At 33.1% G+C, this 19,201-nt stretch overlaps 2 protein-coding genes across 2 annotated transcripts; both read right to left on the bottom strand.

Moving 5' to 3' along the window:
- Positions 1-1,213: 1,213 nt before the first annotated feature.
- Positions 1,214-1,564, bottom strand: LOC21396843 (cysteine proteinase inhibitor 1). Its single transcript, XM_010092712.1, has one exon. It carries the CDS (start codon positions 1,562-1,564, stop codon positions 1,214-1,216), a length of 351 nt encoding a protein of 116 aa, XP_010091014.1.
- A 3,160-nt stretch (positions 1,565-4,724) lies between these two features.
- LOC21396841 (probable LRR receptor-like serine/threonine-protein kinase At1g53420) lies at positions 4,725-18,968 on the bottom strand. The gene is made up of 25 exons (XM_024162081.1): positions 18,836-18,968; positions 17,096-17,261; positions 16,894-16,965; positions 15,195-15,266; positions 14,486-14,557; positions 14,332-14,403; positions 14,135-14,206; positions 13,915-13,986; positions 13,761-13,832; positions 13,538-13,609; positions 13,333-13,404; positions 11,148-11,219; positions 10,818-10,883; positions 10,494-10,562; positions 10,109-10,168; positions 9,763-9,816; positions 9,622-9,671; positions 9,152-9,522; positions 8,874-9,066; positions 8,171-8,305; positions 7,377-7,546; positions 7,016-7,232; positions 6,040-6,271; positions 5,672-5,822; positions 4,725-5,204 (listed from the first exon to the last, which is right to left on the bottom strand). Exons 1-25 carry the CDS (start codon positions 18,948-18,950, stop codon positions 4,863-4,865), a joined length of 3,111 nt encoding a protein of 1,036 aa, XP_024017849.1. The 5' UTR covers positions 18,951-18,968; the 3' UTR covers positions 4,725-4,862.
- Positions 18,969-19,201: the final 233 nt, after the last annotated feature.

The raw sequence follows: 19,201 nt of genomic DNA, 5'->3' as shown, positions 1-19,201 counted from the left end.
AGCTGCCAAAAAAAAAAAAAAAAAAAAAAAATCTGCATCACAGTTAATTATGGAATGCGCCCAAGATGTATACAAGGGCATAATTGGTATCACAACAAATAATGTGAAAATGACAAAACGCTGCGGAAAGGGGACGAGAGCATAAAAACGACAATAAACCTAGAAACGACATTACTGTGTACGCCGTTATAAAACGACAACACCTGAAAAGAGAATAGACTGTAACGACAATGACCAAAAAGAACTATCGCTTCCATAAAAACCGACAAAAATAGAAACCAGAACATTGCCAATTAATTGCAATCTCAAAATAAAACAAAAAATATTCATTAAAACATGTTCCTAATTGTAATGTCGACAACTACATATATAAATACTCACACATACGTCTCGTTTAGCCAAAAAAAAAAAATACTCACATATACGTCTCACAATAGTCACAGCTAGATCTAATACGGAAAAAAACAAAGTAAAGACACGTACGCATCTATATCTATTGTCAGTTACTCACACAGATTCACTCGATCATGGAAACAATTAAGTTCATATAAATGTATATATCGATCATTGAAACAAAGTTCATAATTCATATACATGTATATATCTGTTCCAAGCAAGCATATATAAAAAATAAGTGCATCAGCAAAAGTTTTCTTTCCTTCGTTTGTTTGTTTTTTTTTTTTTTTTTGTTTTTTTTTTTTTTTTTGTTTTTTTTTTTTTTTTTGTTTTTTTTTTTTTTTTTGTTTTTTTTTTTTTTTTTGTTTTTTTTTTTTTTTTTGTTTTTTTTTTTTTTTTTGTTTTTTTTTTTTTTTTTGTTTTTTTTTTTTTTTTTGTTTTTTTTTTTTTTTTTGTTTTTTTTTTTTTTTTTGTTTTTTTTTTTTTTTTTGTTTTTTTTTTTTTTTTTGTTTTTTTTTTTTTTTTTGTTTTTTTTTTTTTTTTTGTTTTTTTTTTTTTTTTTGTTTTTTTTTTTTTTTTTGTTTTTTTTTTTTTTTTTGTTGTTGAAAAGTTGTGTACATATAAAACTCTAGAAGGAATTCCAAATTTAAGATAGAATTTTCCATCTTCAGAAATAAATTAGGTATAACTAAAAACCTAGTACCATTTATTAACTAGTAGCATTTATTAAACTTAACTAGTAGCATAACTAGTAGCATTTATTAAACTTAAAGAGATCAAGCGAGAACACATAAAGAGTAATTAAACTTAGATATAATTAAAAACCTAAGCGGCTAAAGGAGGTCAAGCTAATGAAGTGCTGCCATGGCATCTCCCAAACGACGGCCTCGTAGCGCTCCAAGGCGGCGCCGTTTGCGACGGTGACGATGAGGTGGTAATTCATGCCTTCGACCACCTGAGTCTCGCCCTCAACGACGCTATTCAGTTTCAAGCTCGCATTCGACTTCCTGTTGTACTCGGAGATGGCGAAATCCACGATCTCCTTCAAGTGCGGGTCGCTCAGGTCCTTGATCGGCGTCCAACCTCCGGGTTCGCCCCACTGGGCCGCGAGAGGGGCGACGAGGACGGCGACGATCAGGAGGAGGAAGTGAGTACGCATTGTGGCCATTGATCTTGCGGAAGAAATTTCTGAATTCTGCTGAGAGTGTTTCGAGAGTGAGGGGATCATGCTTGTAGCTCTTTGGCGCGATGGGGAACTTATAGCGGAAAGTTGGACGTTAGATAACATGCAGAGGAAGAAATTTGAGGACTGATTACATGAGTGGATTATTTGCTCCAAGTAACACCGGAAATTATGGACGGCCGGTAACATACGTGACTGATAAGCATGTAAAGCTGGAGCTGCGTTTTTGTGTGCTCCTTGGCGTGAGTGTTTCCAACACGTACGCCTGGCTGATTGTGGCTTGTGGGCCTTTATTGGTCTATTTTGTATTGAGAAAATTAAGGAGAACGGTGAAATAGCATATAGGGTAGGTTGTTTCGTAAATTATAGTATTTATTTATTTTTTTAAATAGTAGGTTATAGTATAATTTGATATTTTAAGTTTTAAATATTATTGAAGACCTAAAAATATCCTTAAGTCTCCTTTTTGTCTCTCTTTCTATTTCTCTCTAGTCAAGTCTACTATGACCGGCGGCCATCGTCGGTGACCAACTCTGACGGCTGGTAAATATCGTATTTACAGGTAAATATTATATTTATTAGTAAATATCATATTTATTTGTAGATATCATACTTACTGATAAAACCATATTTATTAGTAAATACCATATTTACTAGTAAGTATCGTATTTATTGATACATACCATATTTATTTGAAAATCCGGCGATAGGCTCCGGTGACTGGTAAATACCGTATTTACCGGTAAATATCATACATACCATATTTATTCAAAAATTTGGCAATCGACTCTTGAGACAGTTAAATACTGTATTTACCGGTAAATATGATATTTACCAAATTGAGAATTAGATTCAGTGGTAAAGACAATATTTACCAATTCACAAAAATCACAGATCTCAAAATTACACAAAAAAATCCATCAAAACCTCACATCTTAGAAACTACAAAAATCACAAAAAAAAAAAAAAGAAAATCAAAACTCAGATATCACAAAAATTAACGAAAAAACTCAGATTTCATATCCGCGACAAGCATCAGATCGACATTTGCTTGATCTGTGCTATTCCTTCCCGAAAAAGCCATGGAGAACCCGGTGAGAACTTTGTCGTTGGTCCTGGCTTCGATTTCGCGGCTCTGAGATCTAGTGCAACAGCGACAATTAGAATTTAGTCCACAACGGCGACTGCCTCCTCCGATATTCTCTTCTCCAAGCTTCGTTGTCGGATCTCGAGCGGAACCACTTTGAAGCGTCCTCAATCGTTTCCGTCGTGAGACCGAGATAGTAAGATTTGGCCATAACTTGATATTTCAAGGTGGAAAAAAAAATTAACAGAGATAGTAAGATTTTTATTGCTTAGGTTTGTAAGATATTTATTTCTTTTTATTCTAATATTTTTTTTGACTTATTCAGAAAAACCTATATATCTTCTTCTATTGTATAAAAGTAACGTATATACTTTATCACTCCAGTCTCAGCTTCCAATTTACTAGTAGTGATCAACAAACTTTATTGTGAGAATCATTAGTTTTTTTTTTAATGGAATAAATGACAGAATTAGGAATAAGTCCAATCTTCTTTTAATGGTTCTCTGATTTCAATAGCTTTCTGCTCCGGTGTATTTTCTGTTAGATTAGTACTTGAATGGTGCAATTGGGGATTTGCGGTAGAATCAAGCAGAGGACAAGTTGGTTTCAAAAGCAGTCTTACAAGCTATTAGAGGAATGGTGGTGGCAGCTCCTAAATTTTGCTGGTCACGGCGGATTTCAAGAGATAGGTCTGGACTTACTAGTTATTAAATTCATGTAGTTTGCTGAGATTGAGTACTCTTTTTCATTTATTGGTTTTTCATTTTCGGTTTGAGAAGAAGTTGGAATAGAGGCGGAACCGGTGTGGGTTAAAGGTAAAACCCGTGCCATCGCCGATCATGATTGTCTCAGTGGCGTCTGCGTTCGGGAAGGATGAATCGCTCCTGAAAAGGAATCTATTGATTCTCTCCCAATTGGTTGGACCGTAGGTGCGATGATTTACTTCACGGGCGAGGTCTCTTGTTCAAGTCCAGGATGGCCCAGCTTGGCCTTTCCGTCACAATTGTTTAGATGGAATAATTGACCAGATGCTGAAAATTAATCCCAAAAAAGGCTTGGAACTATATATTTTTTTTAAGAAAATAGAGAGATAAGAAATGATATTAGGAATCCTTAGCACAATTTAGCACGATATCTATAGCTAGATAACAATGAAATGGATACATTATTTAATGGAAGAGAATTAAATTACAGACCTATATGATATTGATCACGATACTTCACTTATATTACTGAAAACGGATCACATAATGCACGCACAAATTTCTTATAGAATGATTTCCCATACTCTGCACAATGTCTAAAGTGAATTCACTACCATTATTGAGAGCCTATCAGATCACATTCAACTTTTTTATCCCTCGTCTGTTGTCCCCACGCCACGACTTTAAAGTGACTTTTTTCCATAGTTGTTCCTTTCGAATTTGTCGGTTTACGGTGTAAGAGACTTAACATAGTTAGTACTTATTGATCAACTATATTAGATATATAGTTAGTACTAATTACGTTGACGCTTCTGTTTTCATCATCCAAAGAAAATGACTTGCTTCATTATCGTTCTCCACGGAAGCGCTTGCCCGTCCCGAGTCTGAGATCTTAGGCTTAAGTTTGGCATCAAGAAGAATATTAGCAGCTTTGATACCCCAGTGAACCATCTTCAATCTTGGATGCTCATGTAGATACTGCAAACCCTCAGCAATCCCCACACAAATGTTGAATCTAGCGTCTGGGTTTTATTTTGTGCTCTGGGTGTGCAAATCATCCACCAACTAGCTTAATTGAGGAGAAAATTTAGTACTAGTTAACGAAATGAAAATAGGGAAGATTAATTAAAATTTGTTATAATATTTGTAAATTGTTAGTACTTTTTTTAGGATTATTTGTTATAAACTATTTGTTATTATAATATTTCTTGAATTGAACTTTATCCAAATGGGTTGTCAAAAGGAGAAAGATAAAATTTGAAGATATTTATGACATCAACCAAAATACTTTAAGATAAAAAATTACAGCAAAGCATCTCCAGTGCAATACTAAAGTCGATAAGTACTTCAACCAAAGTTCAAGCGTATATATACATGCAAGCTCACAATATACACATCATGATGCTAGGATTGTCACTTGCTCGATAATATATATTTTGGCAGCTATCTGATAACCGGATCCACATATATATCTGATGAAAACGTGTGCCTTTTATTTGGTCTGATCGTATTCTATTATATCAGTTGAAGTCGATGAACTTGAGGTCGTTTCCTTGGACTTGGAGACGTCAGTTTTATCAGCAACTTCTGTATCTTTCTTATTTTGTGCATCCATAGACTGACGTATCTGATCAATGGTTTCCTTGCCAGTAAGAACACTCAAAATGCGAGATACGTTGGGCCTGCAACTTGGGGATATGTCGGTGCACATCACTGCTAAATTTAAGACGTCGACGGCTTGATTGATCTCATCGGCATTCATATTATTTTCTAATCTGACATCAATCAATTTCTCCAGCCCTCTTTTATTTCCAAATTTAGTGCATGCATGAGCCTGCAATATGTATAATTACGCAACAAGAATCTAAAGGTCTTCAAGAATAAACAAATGGCACCTAAAACTTTGTCAAGCTAGCAAAATAGCGGTATTCATTTGTGTCAAGCTATTTGGTAAGACACGAGAATTAATGAAAGCAAGACGGAAATGTATATAATCTCTTTTTCAGCCCTTCCAATTTTGAAAGGATAAAAAATTGGAGTCTTAAGGACGTACGATTTTGAATCTCTTGACCAATTTATTTTCTCTTCGAATCTCTACTGTTAAAAGCGTGCTAGTCTTGAGATATTCCATTCACTAATCTTTACACCCTCATCCCCACTTTTCACTTTTCCCTCTGTTAAACAAGGCCTAAATAATATCGTGTTAAAAGACATTAATATGCTCTAGAAATTAAAGAAAGCTAGCTAGGGGGAAACATAATACAAAAGGCGCTGGAGTTGGCGTTTAGTTTTCTAAATTACCTCGTTCAAAAGATATCTCGACTCTTTGCCTGGTATGGCCACTTTATTTTTCAACCCACAAACAATTTCAAGCAGGACAACCCCAAAACTGAAGATATCAGTTTCTTTTGTTGGATTACTAGCTTGAAGATATTCATGAGCAAGATATCCACTGGAAACAAGAAAAAATCATACAAATTAGTTACATGCAATTTTACGTGAATCAACGTGCATGCGGCACAAACACATGAGGCGTGCCGTCAACTTAGCGATCTTATAGAAAACTTAGAAATATTTATGATCGCGAAAAACAACAATAATAATGTCATTGTTGTTGTTATGTTGTTATTATATCATTACAAAAATAAAATCTCAATTTGTATACTTACTTGGGAGCTTCTTTTTTTAGGATAATTGGTTGATCTTCGTCAGTATAGACTTTTGCCAATCCAAAGTCTGATAGCTTGGGCTTGAAGTCTCCATCGAGAAGAATATTGGAGGTCTTAATATTGCCATGAACTATCTGAAATCTTGGATGCGTGTGCAGAAACGCCAGACCCTTTGCTATTCCCAGGCAAATGTCTTGTCTAGTTTTCCAAGAAAGTTCCAATATATCAGGATCTGCAATTACCGAAGCACCAAATAAATTTGTATTTTCATTGAAAAAATCATACAAACGCCAGACCCTTTGCTACTCTGCGGCTTTCTTATTCAATGAAAACAAGTCAAAATAACTAATCTTGAAACACTTGGGGGGTTTGTAATATATAACTTACCGAGTTCCCTTATCAATAGTTTATTCTCTTTCTCTTTTGCTTTCTTTTTTTTTTTTCGAGTAAAAATTATAACTTAATTTTTTTACATAGTGTAAGCCTAGCTAGCCGCTAGGAGTCATATAATTTATCCTAGTTGAGGTTTAGCTTACAAGTCCATGTATTTTTCTTTGTTAGGATATAGTATATCGAATATTGAGATCATCAAATAAATAATTTTAAGACAAAATACATTATCCTTATTACTAATGTCTCACGACCTTGTATTATATGGTAGTTCTCTAGAACGGGAAAGACAAATTTACTGCTCTTAAGTCATAATAGAACAGAGATTAATAAAGCGATTCATGGTCTTATGCCAACTACTCTAGTGTTACGAACCTCAGATATTACGAAATGAAATGCAGAAAATTATTTTCTTTAATTACTTCCTTTTTTCCCCTAATTGCGTAGAGATTTTCATGCGCAGCAAATAAAAGGATAACATTATATTACGTATCCTATATTAGAAAAAAACAAAAAAATTACTGTTAAAGACATTAGTTATTTCCAGCTAACTGAGTACTAATATAAGCCAAATAAGGTACCATACCAAACAAGACGCTTTCAAGGGACTTCTTTTCCATGTACTCGTAAACAAGCAATTGTTGGCGTTTTCCTACGTGAATATCCCACAATTTAATAAGGTTTTCATGTTCCAACGACTCGAGGAAAATAATGTCCTGTTTGATCGAATCACTGATTTTTCCCTTATGATGGGCAAAAAGTCTTTTCACAGCCACAGTGATCTTACGATCCTTCACTTCTGCCTGAAATACATGACGCAGACTCGCAGAGTCGTGCTTAATGTGTCAATCTCAAAATTCATGTATACGGAAAAAAAAAAGAATACAATGAAATCATAGACAAATTTACCTTATAAACAATTATTTAAAAAAAAAGAAAAAAATTACCTTATAAACTGTCCCCAAATTCCCGCTTCCAAGCTTATAGTCCTCTGCATCACTAAATTTTCCAGTAGCATTTATTAATACTTTGAGGGGGACCTTGATGTCATTATCTTCTCCTTTTGGTTTCGATTTCATGTCTTTCTCTGGAATTTCTTGTCCTATTTTTATTGGTTCTGTTAAAAGGGAACATATACATATGCATGTCAATTATAAAGCAATCGTTTTCCTGCGAAAATAAGAATAATTATAGACAATTTTCTTTAAAAACAAAAGCAAAGGTATACGTCTTTCTTTTTTCAGTTTATTATAGAAATATTTGTTTGTTTTTTTGTTGTTGAAAAAATTGCAAAAACATCGCCTCAAATTTAACTTTAACGATATGAATATAATTAAAGAAGCATCTATCACATTGAATATGAGGACTTTCATCTACTTCCGCCCATTTATCGTCAGAAAAATGCAATAAAAACTGTGTTCCAATTTCTAAGGGTACAATTTTGTAATCTAACATACTCTTGTTTTACAAAAATTTGGTCGCAATGGAGGATTTTAAAAGTTAAAGTTGTTGATGCCCACCAAAAAAAAAAAAAAAAGTTATAAGTTATTGAATTGTTATTTCTTAGTAGGATGATATGATTTGTGTTATTAAGTCAACATCTTGGGGGATATTTTTGCAGTTTTCTATAATTTGTTTTTGTTAATATCACATGTTTTTCTAGATTGTTTGGTGTGCAAAGCCCTAAATCTTGAATTTGAAAAACAAAAAAATGGAAATAGCATATGACTAGCAGTCTCACCTCGTAACTCTTTGTCTTCCAGCCAACCCATTGACCAGGCAAAAGCCAATACGAGCAGCAGAGCGATTACCAATGAGGCTACCGAAATCAGTGCTATATACCAGGGAGATAGTTTTTCACTGCTCACGTCGAACACTTCAATGATTTGAGAAAAACAGCAAGGTAATTAGAGAAGGAAAACTTTATGAAATGTAAAAGAGAGCAGAGCTAGTAAGTAATTGATTAAAAATTGGGTAAGGCTGATCATAAATTTGCAGGTCAATAAAATAAAATAAGAAAGAATCTTGTGGTCGGTTAAAAAAAAAACTATCCATTGGATACAGTTTAAGCTGCTAGAACATATCAAAACCATATTTGACTAAAAAAATATTAAATTAAATTGATGAAATCTGATTATGAAGAGTTAAACTTTTTAAAACTGTAAACTATAATACTCTAAAGAGAGCAGCTGTCCCATAAAAGAAAAAAAAAATTCTGTACGGCACATTAGCGGAGGTATGAGTGGGACCCACAAGTAGTGCTCTGGTTAGAAAATATAAACGTGCGTTTAGAATGGAGATTCGTGTCATGATTCAAATTATAGTTCGTGATTCGTTGCAGTATTTTTTTTTATAAAAAATACACGTAAAACAAAAATAATTCTGAATTATAATTTTAAATCTATAAACTAAACGTTTAATAAGTAACAACGATACGGTCATACGAGGATTGACGGAAATAGCTGATATGAGGGGTCCATTAAAAGCAGGTGCATTGGCAAAAGAGCCCTTTCCAGCCCAGAACAAATGGATAGTCAATAGACTGTCGTTTACATCAGTTGTGAAATTCATGGTAACTGCGATATTTGGAGCCCCTGCCTTTTCTCTAATGTTGAGATCCTTAAGTTCTCTCTTACCCTGCAAGGAACAATTCAAGTAACTACAAAAAGGTTGTGAATTTAACCACAAATCCAAGAAATTTCAACAATCTTATTTTGCGTACCTGAATGTATACATCAAACCGACGTTTCTTTAGACCGTTATAGTCTGAGTCGTCTGTGTATACAATTTCAGCAAAATGGAGCGTCACATTGTAACGGCCTTTGCGTAAACTAAACCCGTGATAGGTTAGAGAGACGGGGGAGAGACGAGCTTCTTCGTACAAGGATGTGTCAGAGTTGGAAATTTTGCAGGGCACTCTCTTGGTGTAATCACTAGAATTTACAGTCACCTCATAGAAGTCTCCAGAAAAACTACAAGCCCAGTTCTGCAATGGACTTACATAAAAATTTTGTGACGTTTCATTATCTGCATCGTAGCGTTTCCCATTGAAGTTTGTTTGCCCACCACCAGAATTTATGAACAAGGAGTAGACTGCAGGAAACAAATTGAGATATCAATTTATGTGTCCCACAAATTGGTTAACCCAACAAGAGAAGTACCCGAAATTTATAAGGTAATTGATAAGCTTACACTTGGGTCTCCCAGGATTATAGGCTTTCCTCATTTGATCGGGTTGAAGCCTAAAAGTAAATACAATTTCCCCTTTTCAGAAATGTAAGTCTATTTATTAAAAATGAGTGTGTAGGAAAAGACGGCTTATATTTGCCATACATATATGGTTCAGTGGTTGAGGAGGTCTCGCAGCAGCAACAGGCAAACAAGTTCCTAAATCGGTAACCATGAAAAGGGTCACTTAAGAATATAAAACTATTCGACTATATAAAAAAAAATATATATATATATATATATATCATTGCTTAATTCATATTTAGGAGTTTCTCCGGTGTTTCATCATTTTTAAGAATATCGGTGTCCTCTACTTTTTCAGCCGTTAAATCTTGTCAATCACACTAGATTAAAAAATTATGCAGAATTGGCTGAAAAACAAGAAACACTGGCGAAAGTTTCTTCATATTTTGCACAATATACGGACAAGAGAATTAACGCCAATGCTCACAGATCTAAGCCGGATGGTACTGGTGATTTCAATTCTGAGAAGTTATTGTATGAAAGATCCCTGAAACATGGAAACATAACATCTATACGGTCAATATTCGTGGAGGGTTATTGATATTTGTTTCGGAAACAAATTAATTAAGCACGTTTACTTATGTTGATATTGGACTAACAAAAGTATATGAACAAAATAATGGTTGTTGTTAAATACATGGAAATTAATTACCCTTTTCTATTTCTGTTACACCATATAATATGAATTGAAACAAGTTTGTAATCAAGTATATATAAAATAGATGTCATGGAGTCAATGGCAAAAGCAGAAACATATATATCAAAACGATCTGTTGTATTAATTTCTTACGAAGGATTTGAATAAGACGTACAGTCTAGTATGGCGTGCTTGAAATATCCAATTAGGAATGGTTCCGTTAAGGTTATTTCTTGCAAGAGACCTGTTTACATTGATGATCAAACAATGTATATCATTAGCAGATTCCTTCTTTTTTTTTTTTTTTTTTTTTTTTTTTGCTAATCAAAAAAGGAGAATCTGATGGTGCATTTCCCTTAGCCCCTTCGACTATAGCAGTAATCCTGAATACCACTGATATCATTAGCAAATTTATACTGGTCTTATAATTCTGTCACATATTTAACATGTGATCGAATTGGTATTTGGTGTGAATGCATGAATAGTAATATATCCTTACATGTAAATTAAATTTGATCTCATAGTCTCTGGGATTCCACTTGTGAGGCTGTTGAAGCTCAAGTCTCTGCGAAACAAAACGTGACCGATATAGTCAAGAATTCAAGAACATACATGTGTTTTGCTTCAGAGGGATTTAAATTGAGAGAACATTTGCAATTCTCTTTCTATTTTGTTTATTTTCACAAAGTTGTTTTCTATTTATTTTGATTAATGTCTATTGTGATTTAACATTGTACGGTGGTTCTTCATTTTTCTTATCTCTCTCTCTCCTTTTTTTTTTTTTTTTTCTTACTAAAAGAAACAAAACAAAAATAAAAGGAGTACTTACAGGTATTTTAGTGAAGAAAGTTCACCAATGTACTTGGGAATTGAACCGATGATCGAGCAGCTCCTCAGTACCCTATAGAAAAAAATGGTAACATCATTTCGATTATTTGACCAGTATGATGAAATTTACGCAACAGAAACCTTTCCAAATTTCTTGTCTATATATTGATCATAAGTTTTCAATGAGTACCCCCAGAAAAAGAAAAAAAAAAAAAGAGTAATATGATTACGATTATTATATTTGACCAGTCTGATTAAGGTTTGTTTGTAGGGTTTTCTGTTGGAAATTTGTTCAAACTCAAACTCTTAACTCTTTCTCAAACTTACAACTCATTTACAACACTCAATTTCTTACAAACTCTCACTCAAAATACAAAGCAACTCTCACACACTCACAAGAAGCTTTGCTTCTTCACTCTATGTTTTCTTTCTTTTTCTCAATGCTTCACAAACCAAATGGAGGGACTATTTATTAATAAGACAAATAATCAATGCCAAGTCATAATAGTTGACTCAACCAAGAATCATGGAGAGCTGTTGGACAATAACTATCCGTTAGAAACAAATATGGCAGAGTGTTATGCTCTGTCACGTGGATTCAAACTGTCAAGGATTTCCTCTTAATTCTCCACTGATCAAGGAATGATTTCTACTCCAGAGAAATCATATTCTCTCTTTCCTAAACTATCTTTTGTTACCGTTGGAACCTTCTTGTATATATATACCATTGTATTAATCCTTGCAATACAAAGAGATCGTAAACATATTTTCACTCACTTATTCGTGTAATCCTTCAAGCCTTTTATTGGAAATCTATCATTTACACTACTAGAGAATCAATACAAACCACTCAATATTAAACTACGAAAAACTCTCACAGCCATACAATCAAATAACTAGCCAACCTATCATCCCATATCGACAACTAATATCCCTTATGCACTTTAACATTTTGGCAAACACAAGAGTGTGCTTGCAGATGGAGGCTATGGCGCATCCTTCTCTTTTTTGCCATAAGTCACATGCATTTTGTCTTCCATACCAACTTTATCTTACTTTTGTTTTTGATTCATACGTTCAATAAACCAAATCAAGTTTAATAATTCAACATTTTCATGGGTTTGAACCTAAAAAGCAATCCAAACCAACACCCAGTTGCATATTGGTTTTGGATTTTGGGTTCACTTCAACCCAAAAATTGAAGGTTTTATAGAACTTTATCCCCCTAAAACTCTTTAGGTTCTAACCGAAAACACTATTCATAAACCTAACTCAAAGGTTCTCACCAACCATTTCACTCGCATTTTATAAAAATCTATAGTTCTAATAATGTAACCAAACACTGATTTAAACTTTATTTTCCTATTTAAGCTTTACACTGTCAAACGCCAGTTCGAACAATAAAAAACCTAAATATAAGTGTAAACCCGCACAATTCGAACCCGCAAAGCAAATAGGGCCTAAATTTACACGTCTGAGCATAGTGTCACAACCGGAGCTTTTCACTAGGTGATGCTGCTGGATTTAGCATGGTCTTGGCCAAGGCTCGTAATGAATAGTAGTCTAGATCATTATAGAAGATTACATTTCTAGAAATTCTAGTAAGTTATCTTACATTTGTATAAGATAAATGGAGTTCCTGAAAGGAAAAAACGAGAAAAAAATACACAATTTGAAGGACAAAAAAAAAAAAAGAAAGCTAAATAAGTCTATAGTCAGAAGTCCTTCCTATTGGTTGAGACCTTGGAATAGGACTACAAGTATACCTCGTCAAATACCTAAAAAAAAAAAAAAAGGCTAAATAAGTCTATAGTCAGAAGTCCTTCCTATTGGTTGAGACCTTGGAATAGGACTACAAGTATACCTCGTTAAATACGTTTTACTAAAATCCGGAAGAAAAAAGATCATAAGGGAAAAAGAATTTAGTTTTGTTCCAAGAATCGGGCTATTTACAAAGGAATAGGTAGGAAGACCAATCATACATCTACCAACAACTTTATGTTTGTGTAGCATCAGACGTAACATAATTCAATATTCTATGCAGTTATATATTTTCCCTAATTTTATCTATATTTTCCTTCCCTAGATAGAAAATTGTTTCTTTCTACTCTGAGTCTTCATGGTATCAAGGTTTCAAATTTCTTCATTGGATCCTGCTAGCTGCAACTTGAACTAAAACAACTTACAAGGAATAGATTTTTGTAAACTCTGAAGTCGGTGGCAGTTCGAACGGAGAAGTATTTAGGTCACTTACAAACCTGCAACAAAGCCAAATTAAAATTAACAAATTAAAAACGGATTTCCTTGAAACCATTATTTGCAAAACAACATTTTGACGTATTTTGCGTCTGGAAAATTAAAACAAGTGACGCAGGGAAGTGTTACACTTACAGTTCCTGAAGATTCGACAAAGTGAAATATCCTTCCGGTAAACGCCCTTGAAAATTATTTCCTTGGAACGCACTGAGACAAAAAAATATACAAATTTGTTAACGTTATAGCAAGAAGATTGAATTGTAATTCGAATCTACGAAAAAAACGCGCTAGTACGTACATGCACACCAACTACTAATTATAATTCCAAAATTGTACCAATTATGAAGTGAAAACTTACAGAGTTTCAATTCTAGTCCAGCTCTTCACGTAGAGGGGTAAGGAACCGGAAAACTCATTCCCAGAAACTACACTGCATTGATTGATCTTGAAAACTTTAGGCCAACCTTTTAAAATATTGCAGGCAGGATTAACGTTAAAGGGAGAATACTTACAACCAGCGAATCCAACTGAAGTTAGAGAAAGTATGTGGCAATTCCCCGGAGAGATAATTGGACTCAACCCAGCTACATCAACAGAGATATTATAAAAATTCATCTTCATTCCATTAATTAGTTACTCGTTCTCCACACTTATCCCTTAAAAAAAATTTTTTTTTTTTTTTTTTTTTTTTTCTGAAAAAAAAAAACTGAATATGTTTGTTAATAAACTTACAAGGATATAAGATTGCGCAAATTTCCAAGTGTATCAGGAAGACTACCAGTCAGACTATTTTCAGCTAAATTCCTAATTAAATCATGACAAGGGCTTGTGAGAAATATATTATCATCATGGAAAAAAAAAAAAAAATCATCACCGTAGTGTAAATAGTAGAAGATTCATGAGCGAGCAAATTAAGAACAATAACGTACAGACGCTGAAGTTTGTAGAGGTATCCCAATTCCTCGGGAATTGATCCTGATAGCATGTTGAAGTTTAGAAACCTGCAAAACACAAATAAAGGAAGCATCAGTTGAAATGATATCAAACAGTAGATGGAAATCTAAAGTGGACACAAGTATTTACAAATCTTGTAGCAATGTCATTTGACTCAGAGATGACGGTATACTGCCTTCCAGAAAATTATGGTGAAGATACCTGTGGCAGGGGAAAAATGGTGTCAAAATCACTTTACAGAACAATTATACACACACACACACACATATATATATATATATATGTATATATGGAGGGAGAGACAAGCGCATACAAATATATATACACACATTATATCTTCAAAAGATTTCCCTAGTTACTAATAAGCATACTAAAACTTTTCCAAGTTTTACAAGGATAAATACTGCAAGTTTGTTTATTATTTTAACAGGAGAATTCTAGCATTTGTAACCTTAAATTGTTGGTTTTTTTTTTATTCCCTTTTTTTCAAGATGTTTTCTGCTCGTAACAACTTAAGACTAGATGGATCATTGCTGGTACAAGTTACAACTCACAGCCATTGGAGATTCCTCAAGTTCCCTATGCTGTCTGGAATTGTCCCAGTCAATTGATTGTTTGAAAGACCCTAAATGTTTAAGACTAGATAGATCATTGCTGGTACAAGTTACAACTCACAGCCATTGGAGATTCCTCAAGTTCCCTATGCTGTCTGGAATTGTCCCAGTCAATTGATTGTTTGAAAGATCCCTAAATGTATAGATGTCAAATCAATATTATACATATACATATATAAGTAGAAATAGAAATCCATAAATAGCTTTTAATAAATTAGACTTACAGGGTGTTGAGATAGAACAAGTTCCCCAAGCTAGCAGGTATTGGGCCTTGAAGTTTGTTATTGGACAGAATGCTGTTCAATACAAGCACCATGTCATACCGTATTCGTAAGAGGATACATTCCACTAAAACGCTGCCAAAAAGCCATCGGCCCGCGTAGTTGGGCGCCCATGGGAAAGTTCATGGGCCGGGATGGGTCAAAAACTTATATTTTCATTTATGTTTTGCATTCTAAAATTAATATATGATTTTTAGGAATTAATGCAACAAGGGGTACCATTTTCTGATGAATATTCTATTTTTTTATGATTTTCATTATTTTTCGTCTTTAAAAAATATAATAAAATAAAAAAAGACGTCAAAAAATAATGAGATTTTGCAGACATGATCCTTACATTTTTCTAGGCATGCCACTAGCCACTAGGGCGATTTAGGGTCCAGTTTGGTAGATGGGTTTGAACCCGGTCCAATTTTTCTTACAAAAATTTAAATTTTAAAAGTTTTACTATAGCGTTCTATCTCTCAAAAATTTAAATTCTAGTTCAAACCAGCCCATTGACTAAACAGAATCTTAGTGGCTTAACATGTATATTTGCTAGTAACAGATTATAATGAGGAAAATAGACAAATACCCTTATAAAGTGCATGAGTCTAGATTTTTACTCATTATTCTTAATTAATATTTTTAAATCAAATAATTATATTATTCAAAAAGATATTAATAAAAAATAAATAGTAAAATTCAAAACCAATGATAAGTTTAATAATTCTCTCGATTATTATAATATAACAAGATTCTTTTTCTTTTACGAAATTATAGTAAATGGAATATTTATGAAAATAAATAAGTAAATAACAATATTTTAGGATATTTCAAGTAAAAAGCAGAAAATAGAAAATTTATCAGGTAAATAATCTATTATTTAAAGTAAATAAATGATTTATGTAGTAAATTTATTATTTACTGCTATTTACTTTAAATATTTTAAAAAATATTATTTACTATAAAAATATAAATTACTTATTCTTTCTCCCTTCTTTTTATCCAAATATTTTCTTTAATAATTAAACGCTCTAACCCCCCTCCCCCTTCTAGTGTAATCCTCTTCATCTTTCATATTCTCTGTCCCTTTAATTCTCTCTATCTTTTATACTCTCTACCTCGCCTACAAAATGGAGCCTACATGTGAAATAGATTAGAAGATCCGATGTAATCTCCGTTTGGGTCAACTATGCAAAAATAGATGCCTGGAAGTTAGATCCTTATCTCTTACCTAATTTATTTTACAACAAAATACGCACTAAAACCTCCTGTGGTCCTCTTTAATTTATACCCTCAAAAAGAATAATTAAAAAAAGAATCCTCTTTTATGCTTTAGTACTTTTCTAACTTGTGCAAAAAGTTAAGATATTTTCTACAATGGGATTTAGCAATTTATAACTACCGATACGAATTGTTGTTTTAATTGTTAGATTATGTTTTTGATGGTCTGATATGTTAATATCCATGTTAAAAATTTGCAACGATGCACTAAAGTGCTTCAACTATAGACCGTTGAAAACATAATTAAACGTTTAAAACAACAAGTCCCAGGTTTACCGTAAAAATTCTAAAAAGTTAAAAACACAAGATAAGTTGATTCATATATCCGAAATTAATTGGAACATTAAAAAAGAGAAAGAAATAGAAAAGTAATTACAGTGTCCTCAGATTTTGAAGATCGGCAATTGCTGCATCTATAGTTCCACTTAGCCCCATTGTACTCAAGACTCTGGCGAACAAAAAATAGTTAATTGCTGGAGAGAAAGTAGCAACCTCCAATTCAAGAGTCCATAATTATAGATCTCTTTGAATAATTATATATGCAGAATGATATACACATTTTTCTTTTCTTCACTTACATTTCCTCGATGTAGCACGCCCCGTTCGTGCCAGCATTATTACATGAGTCAGCACACTTGATTTTAACGCCGTAATTGGATACTTGATTTTGGCAATACGAACTAGTAAAACTGGGAAACGAGACTTTTGACTTGAACTGGCGTGTGATGGTTATGAGAGAAGACACTGCTCGATAATTTCAAGAAATAAGTCATTGCACCTCAAATATTTCTTTCATTTTTTAGAAAAAATACAATTGGTTATTTTAATATTTGTCTATCAGTTGCATATGATTATGTCATTGTAGTAAATTAAATAGTTAACCACTATTTTTTTTTAGCAATTAATGAGCATTGCTTTTCCTCTTTGCCGTTGAAACAGTACGGAACTTTCCCAAATTCACAATGAAAGTTATCTGCTTTACCATTTATATTCTATATTTGTAGATGTTGTGTGCACTAAGGTCCCGTTTATTTAACCGATTCGAGTTTAGAATTTAAGTTTTGTTACAGTAAAAAGCTCTTAGAAACAGTCATATCTAACTTTTTTACTACAGTAAAAAGTTCTTATATAAAGTCACATCTCAACTCGAATTAAAAATTTGATTCAGCGAAGTAAACGGGCTCTAAGAGATGAATTATGTAGCAATAGCAGTGTTGCAAAAGTATGAAAATGTTCCATTAAAGATGAACGATAAAGTCATAAACTTAGTGTATGTAAATAAGCTCTCTTAAAGAAACAAATTAAAATAAATGAAGGCCAAATTCTTGAGAAAGAAATAAGTCAACGAGATAAGAGCCGTCCAACAAGGGTTATAATAAAATGAGATGAGTTTTATGCTTGAGCACCCTTTAAGAAAAACTATTTTTATTGTCAACAATTGTTACTATCAAACCATTTTTTGAAACAGTATTTTAACTCAAAGGCTTTCGAGTTTGAAAAAACTGCGACTTTTCTTTAAAGTATTTTCTTAAAAATTTATGATCGTCAAATTTATTAAAACCAAGTAGCGGCTCTCGGCTCTCTGGTCGTGAGAAACTGTAATGATGACCTGAAGATTAACCTCACTTGTGTTGTACGGTATATGTGTGTGTGCGTGTGTGACTGAAGATCTAGCCTACATGATCATGATCATCTGAGAAGGGAAAGCAAATCATGTGGAGAGCTCTTATAATAAGCTTTCTCTTTGCATTTATTTTTAAATGTGCGGGAATTGAATTTATGTATAGGCAACCAATTTTCTCTCCAGCTTCTGCACACGCACACTTATAGAAGTCCTTTTGTATATATGTGTGTCTATACATAAACATACATACATATATATATATATATATATATATATTGACACACATACATATACATATATATAATTAAACATGATTTTTTTTTGACTATTTCATGTGATTCTTCATCATGAATTAAAGCCTCGTTCATTTCACCGATTCGAGTTTTTAGTTCTAGGTTTCTACAATAAAAAGCTTTTAAAAAATGTCACATCTAACTTTTTCTGGTACAGTGAAAAGCTCTAAAAAAATGTCACATCTCAGCTCGAATTAAAAATTCGAATCCGCGAAGTGAACGAGGCCTAAATCACTCCGGACAGAGAATCAAACCCAAGTAGATTTTTTTTTTGTTAGTTTGTCAAAATTAACATATGAAGAACTGAAGTACCTAGTAGTATATATTATATTCAAGAAAATATATATATGCAATGTAGTTTGAGAAATGTATAAGCATAAGAAGTTGATCTAAGAGTATACCTTCGTTCGCCGGTAATTCTCGATCCATATAAGCTCCTCGTATCCAAAGGATCTGGAGGTTCAAGTAGATAATAAGGTTATAACGAAAGAGACGTTGAAGTGAGAGCTCACTCATTTTTTATTTGTTCTGATTTTCAATACTGAGACATATTATCCCCTTCTCTCTCTCTCTCTCTCTCTATATATATATATATATATACTGTAGGCATATAGCATAAGAAAGACTTGCAAGTCTTTTCTCTACTAAAAGTAAAAGAGTATACATACATGTATTGTAATGTTTATTCTTCAGGCTTTAAGAACACTGATTAAAAAATTTCTCAACCAATCTTATTGGCGCAAGCAAAAATATAGTGGCCATGCATC

The sequence above is a fragment of the Morus notabilis genome, unplaced genomic scaffold (genome assembly GCF_000414095.1).
Source record: "Morus notabilis unplaced genomic scaffold, ASM41409v2 Scaffold802, whole genome shotgun sequence".
NCBI lineage: Eukaryota > Viridiplantae > Streptophyta > Magnoliopsida > Rosales > Moraceae > Morus > Morus notabilis.
Note: the sequence above shows the minus strand (reverse complement) of the source record. Positions and strands in the feature narration are given on the sequence as shown.

Coding starts and splice junctions, on each gene's coding strand:
- LOC21396843 (XM_010092712.1), bottom strand. CDS start 1,564: ATGGCCACAATGCGTACTCACTTCCTCCTCCTGATCGTCGCCGTCCTC.
- LOC21396841 (XM_024162081.1), bottom strand. CDS start 18,950: ATGAGTGAGCTCTCACTTCAACGTCTCTTTCGTTATAACCTTATTATC. Junction 8,306..8,873: donor AGCTATTTCCGTCAATCCTC/GTATGACCGTAT, acceptor AAATCATTGAAG/TGTTCGACGTGAGCAGTGAA. Junction 7,547..8,170: donor GGAAGACAAAGAGTTACGAG/GTGAGACTGCTA, acceptor CCCTTTTAACAG/AACCAATAAAAATAGGACAA.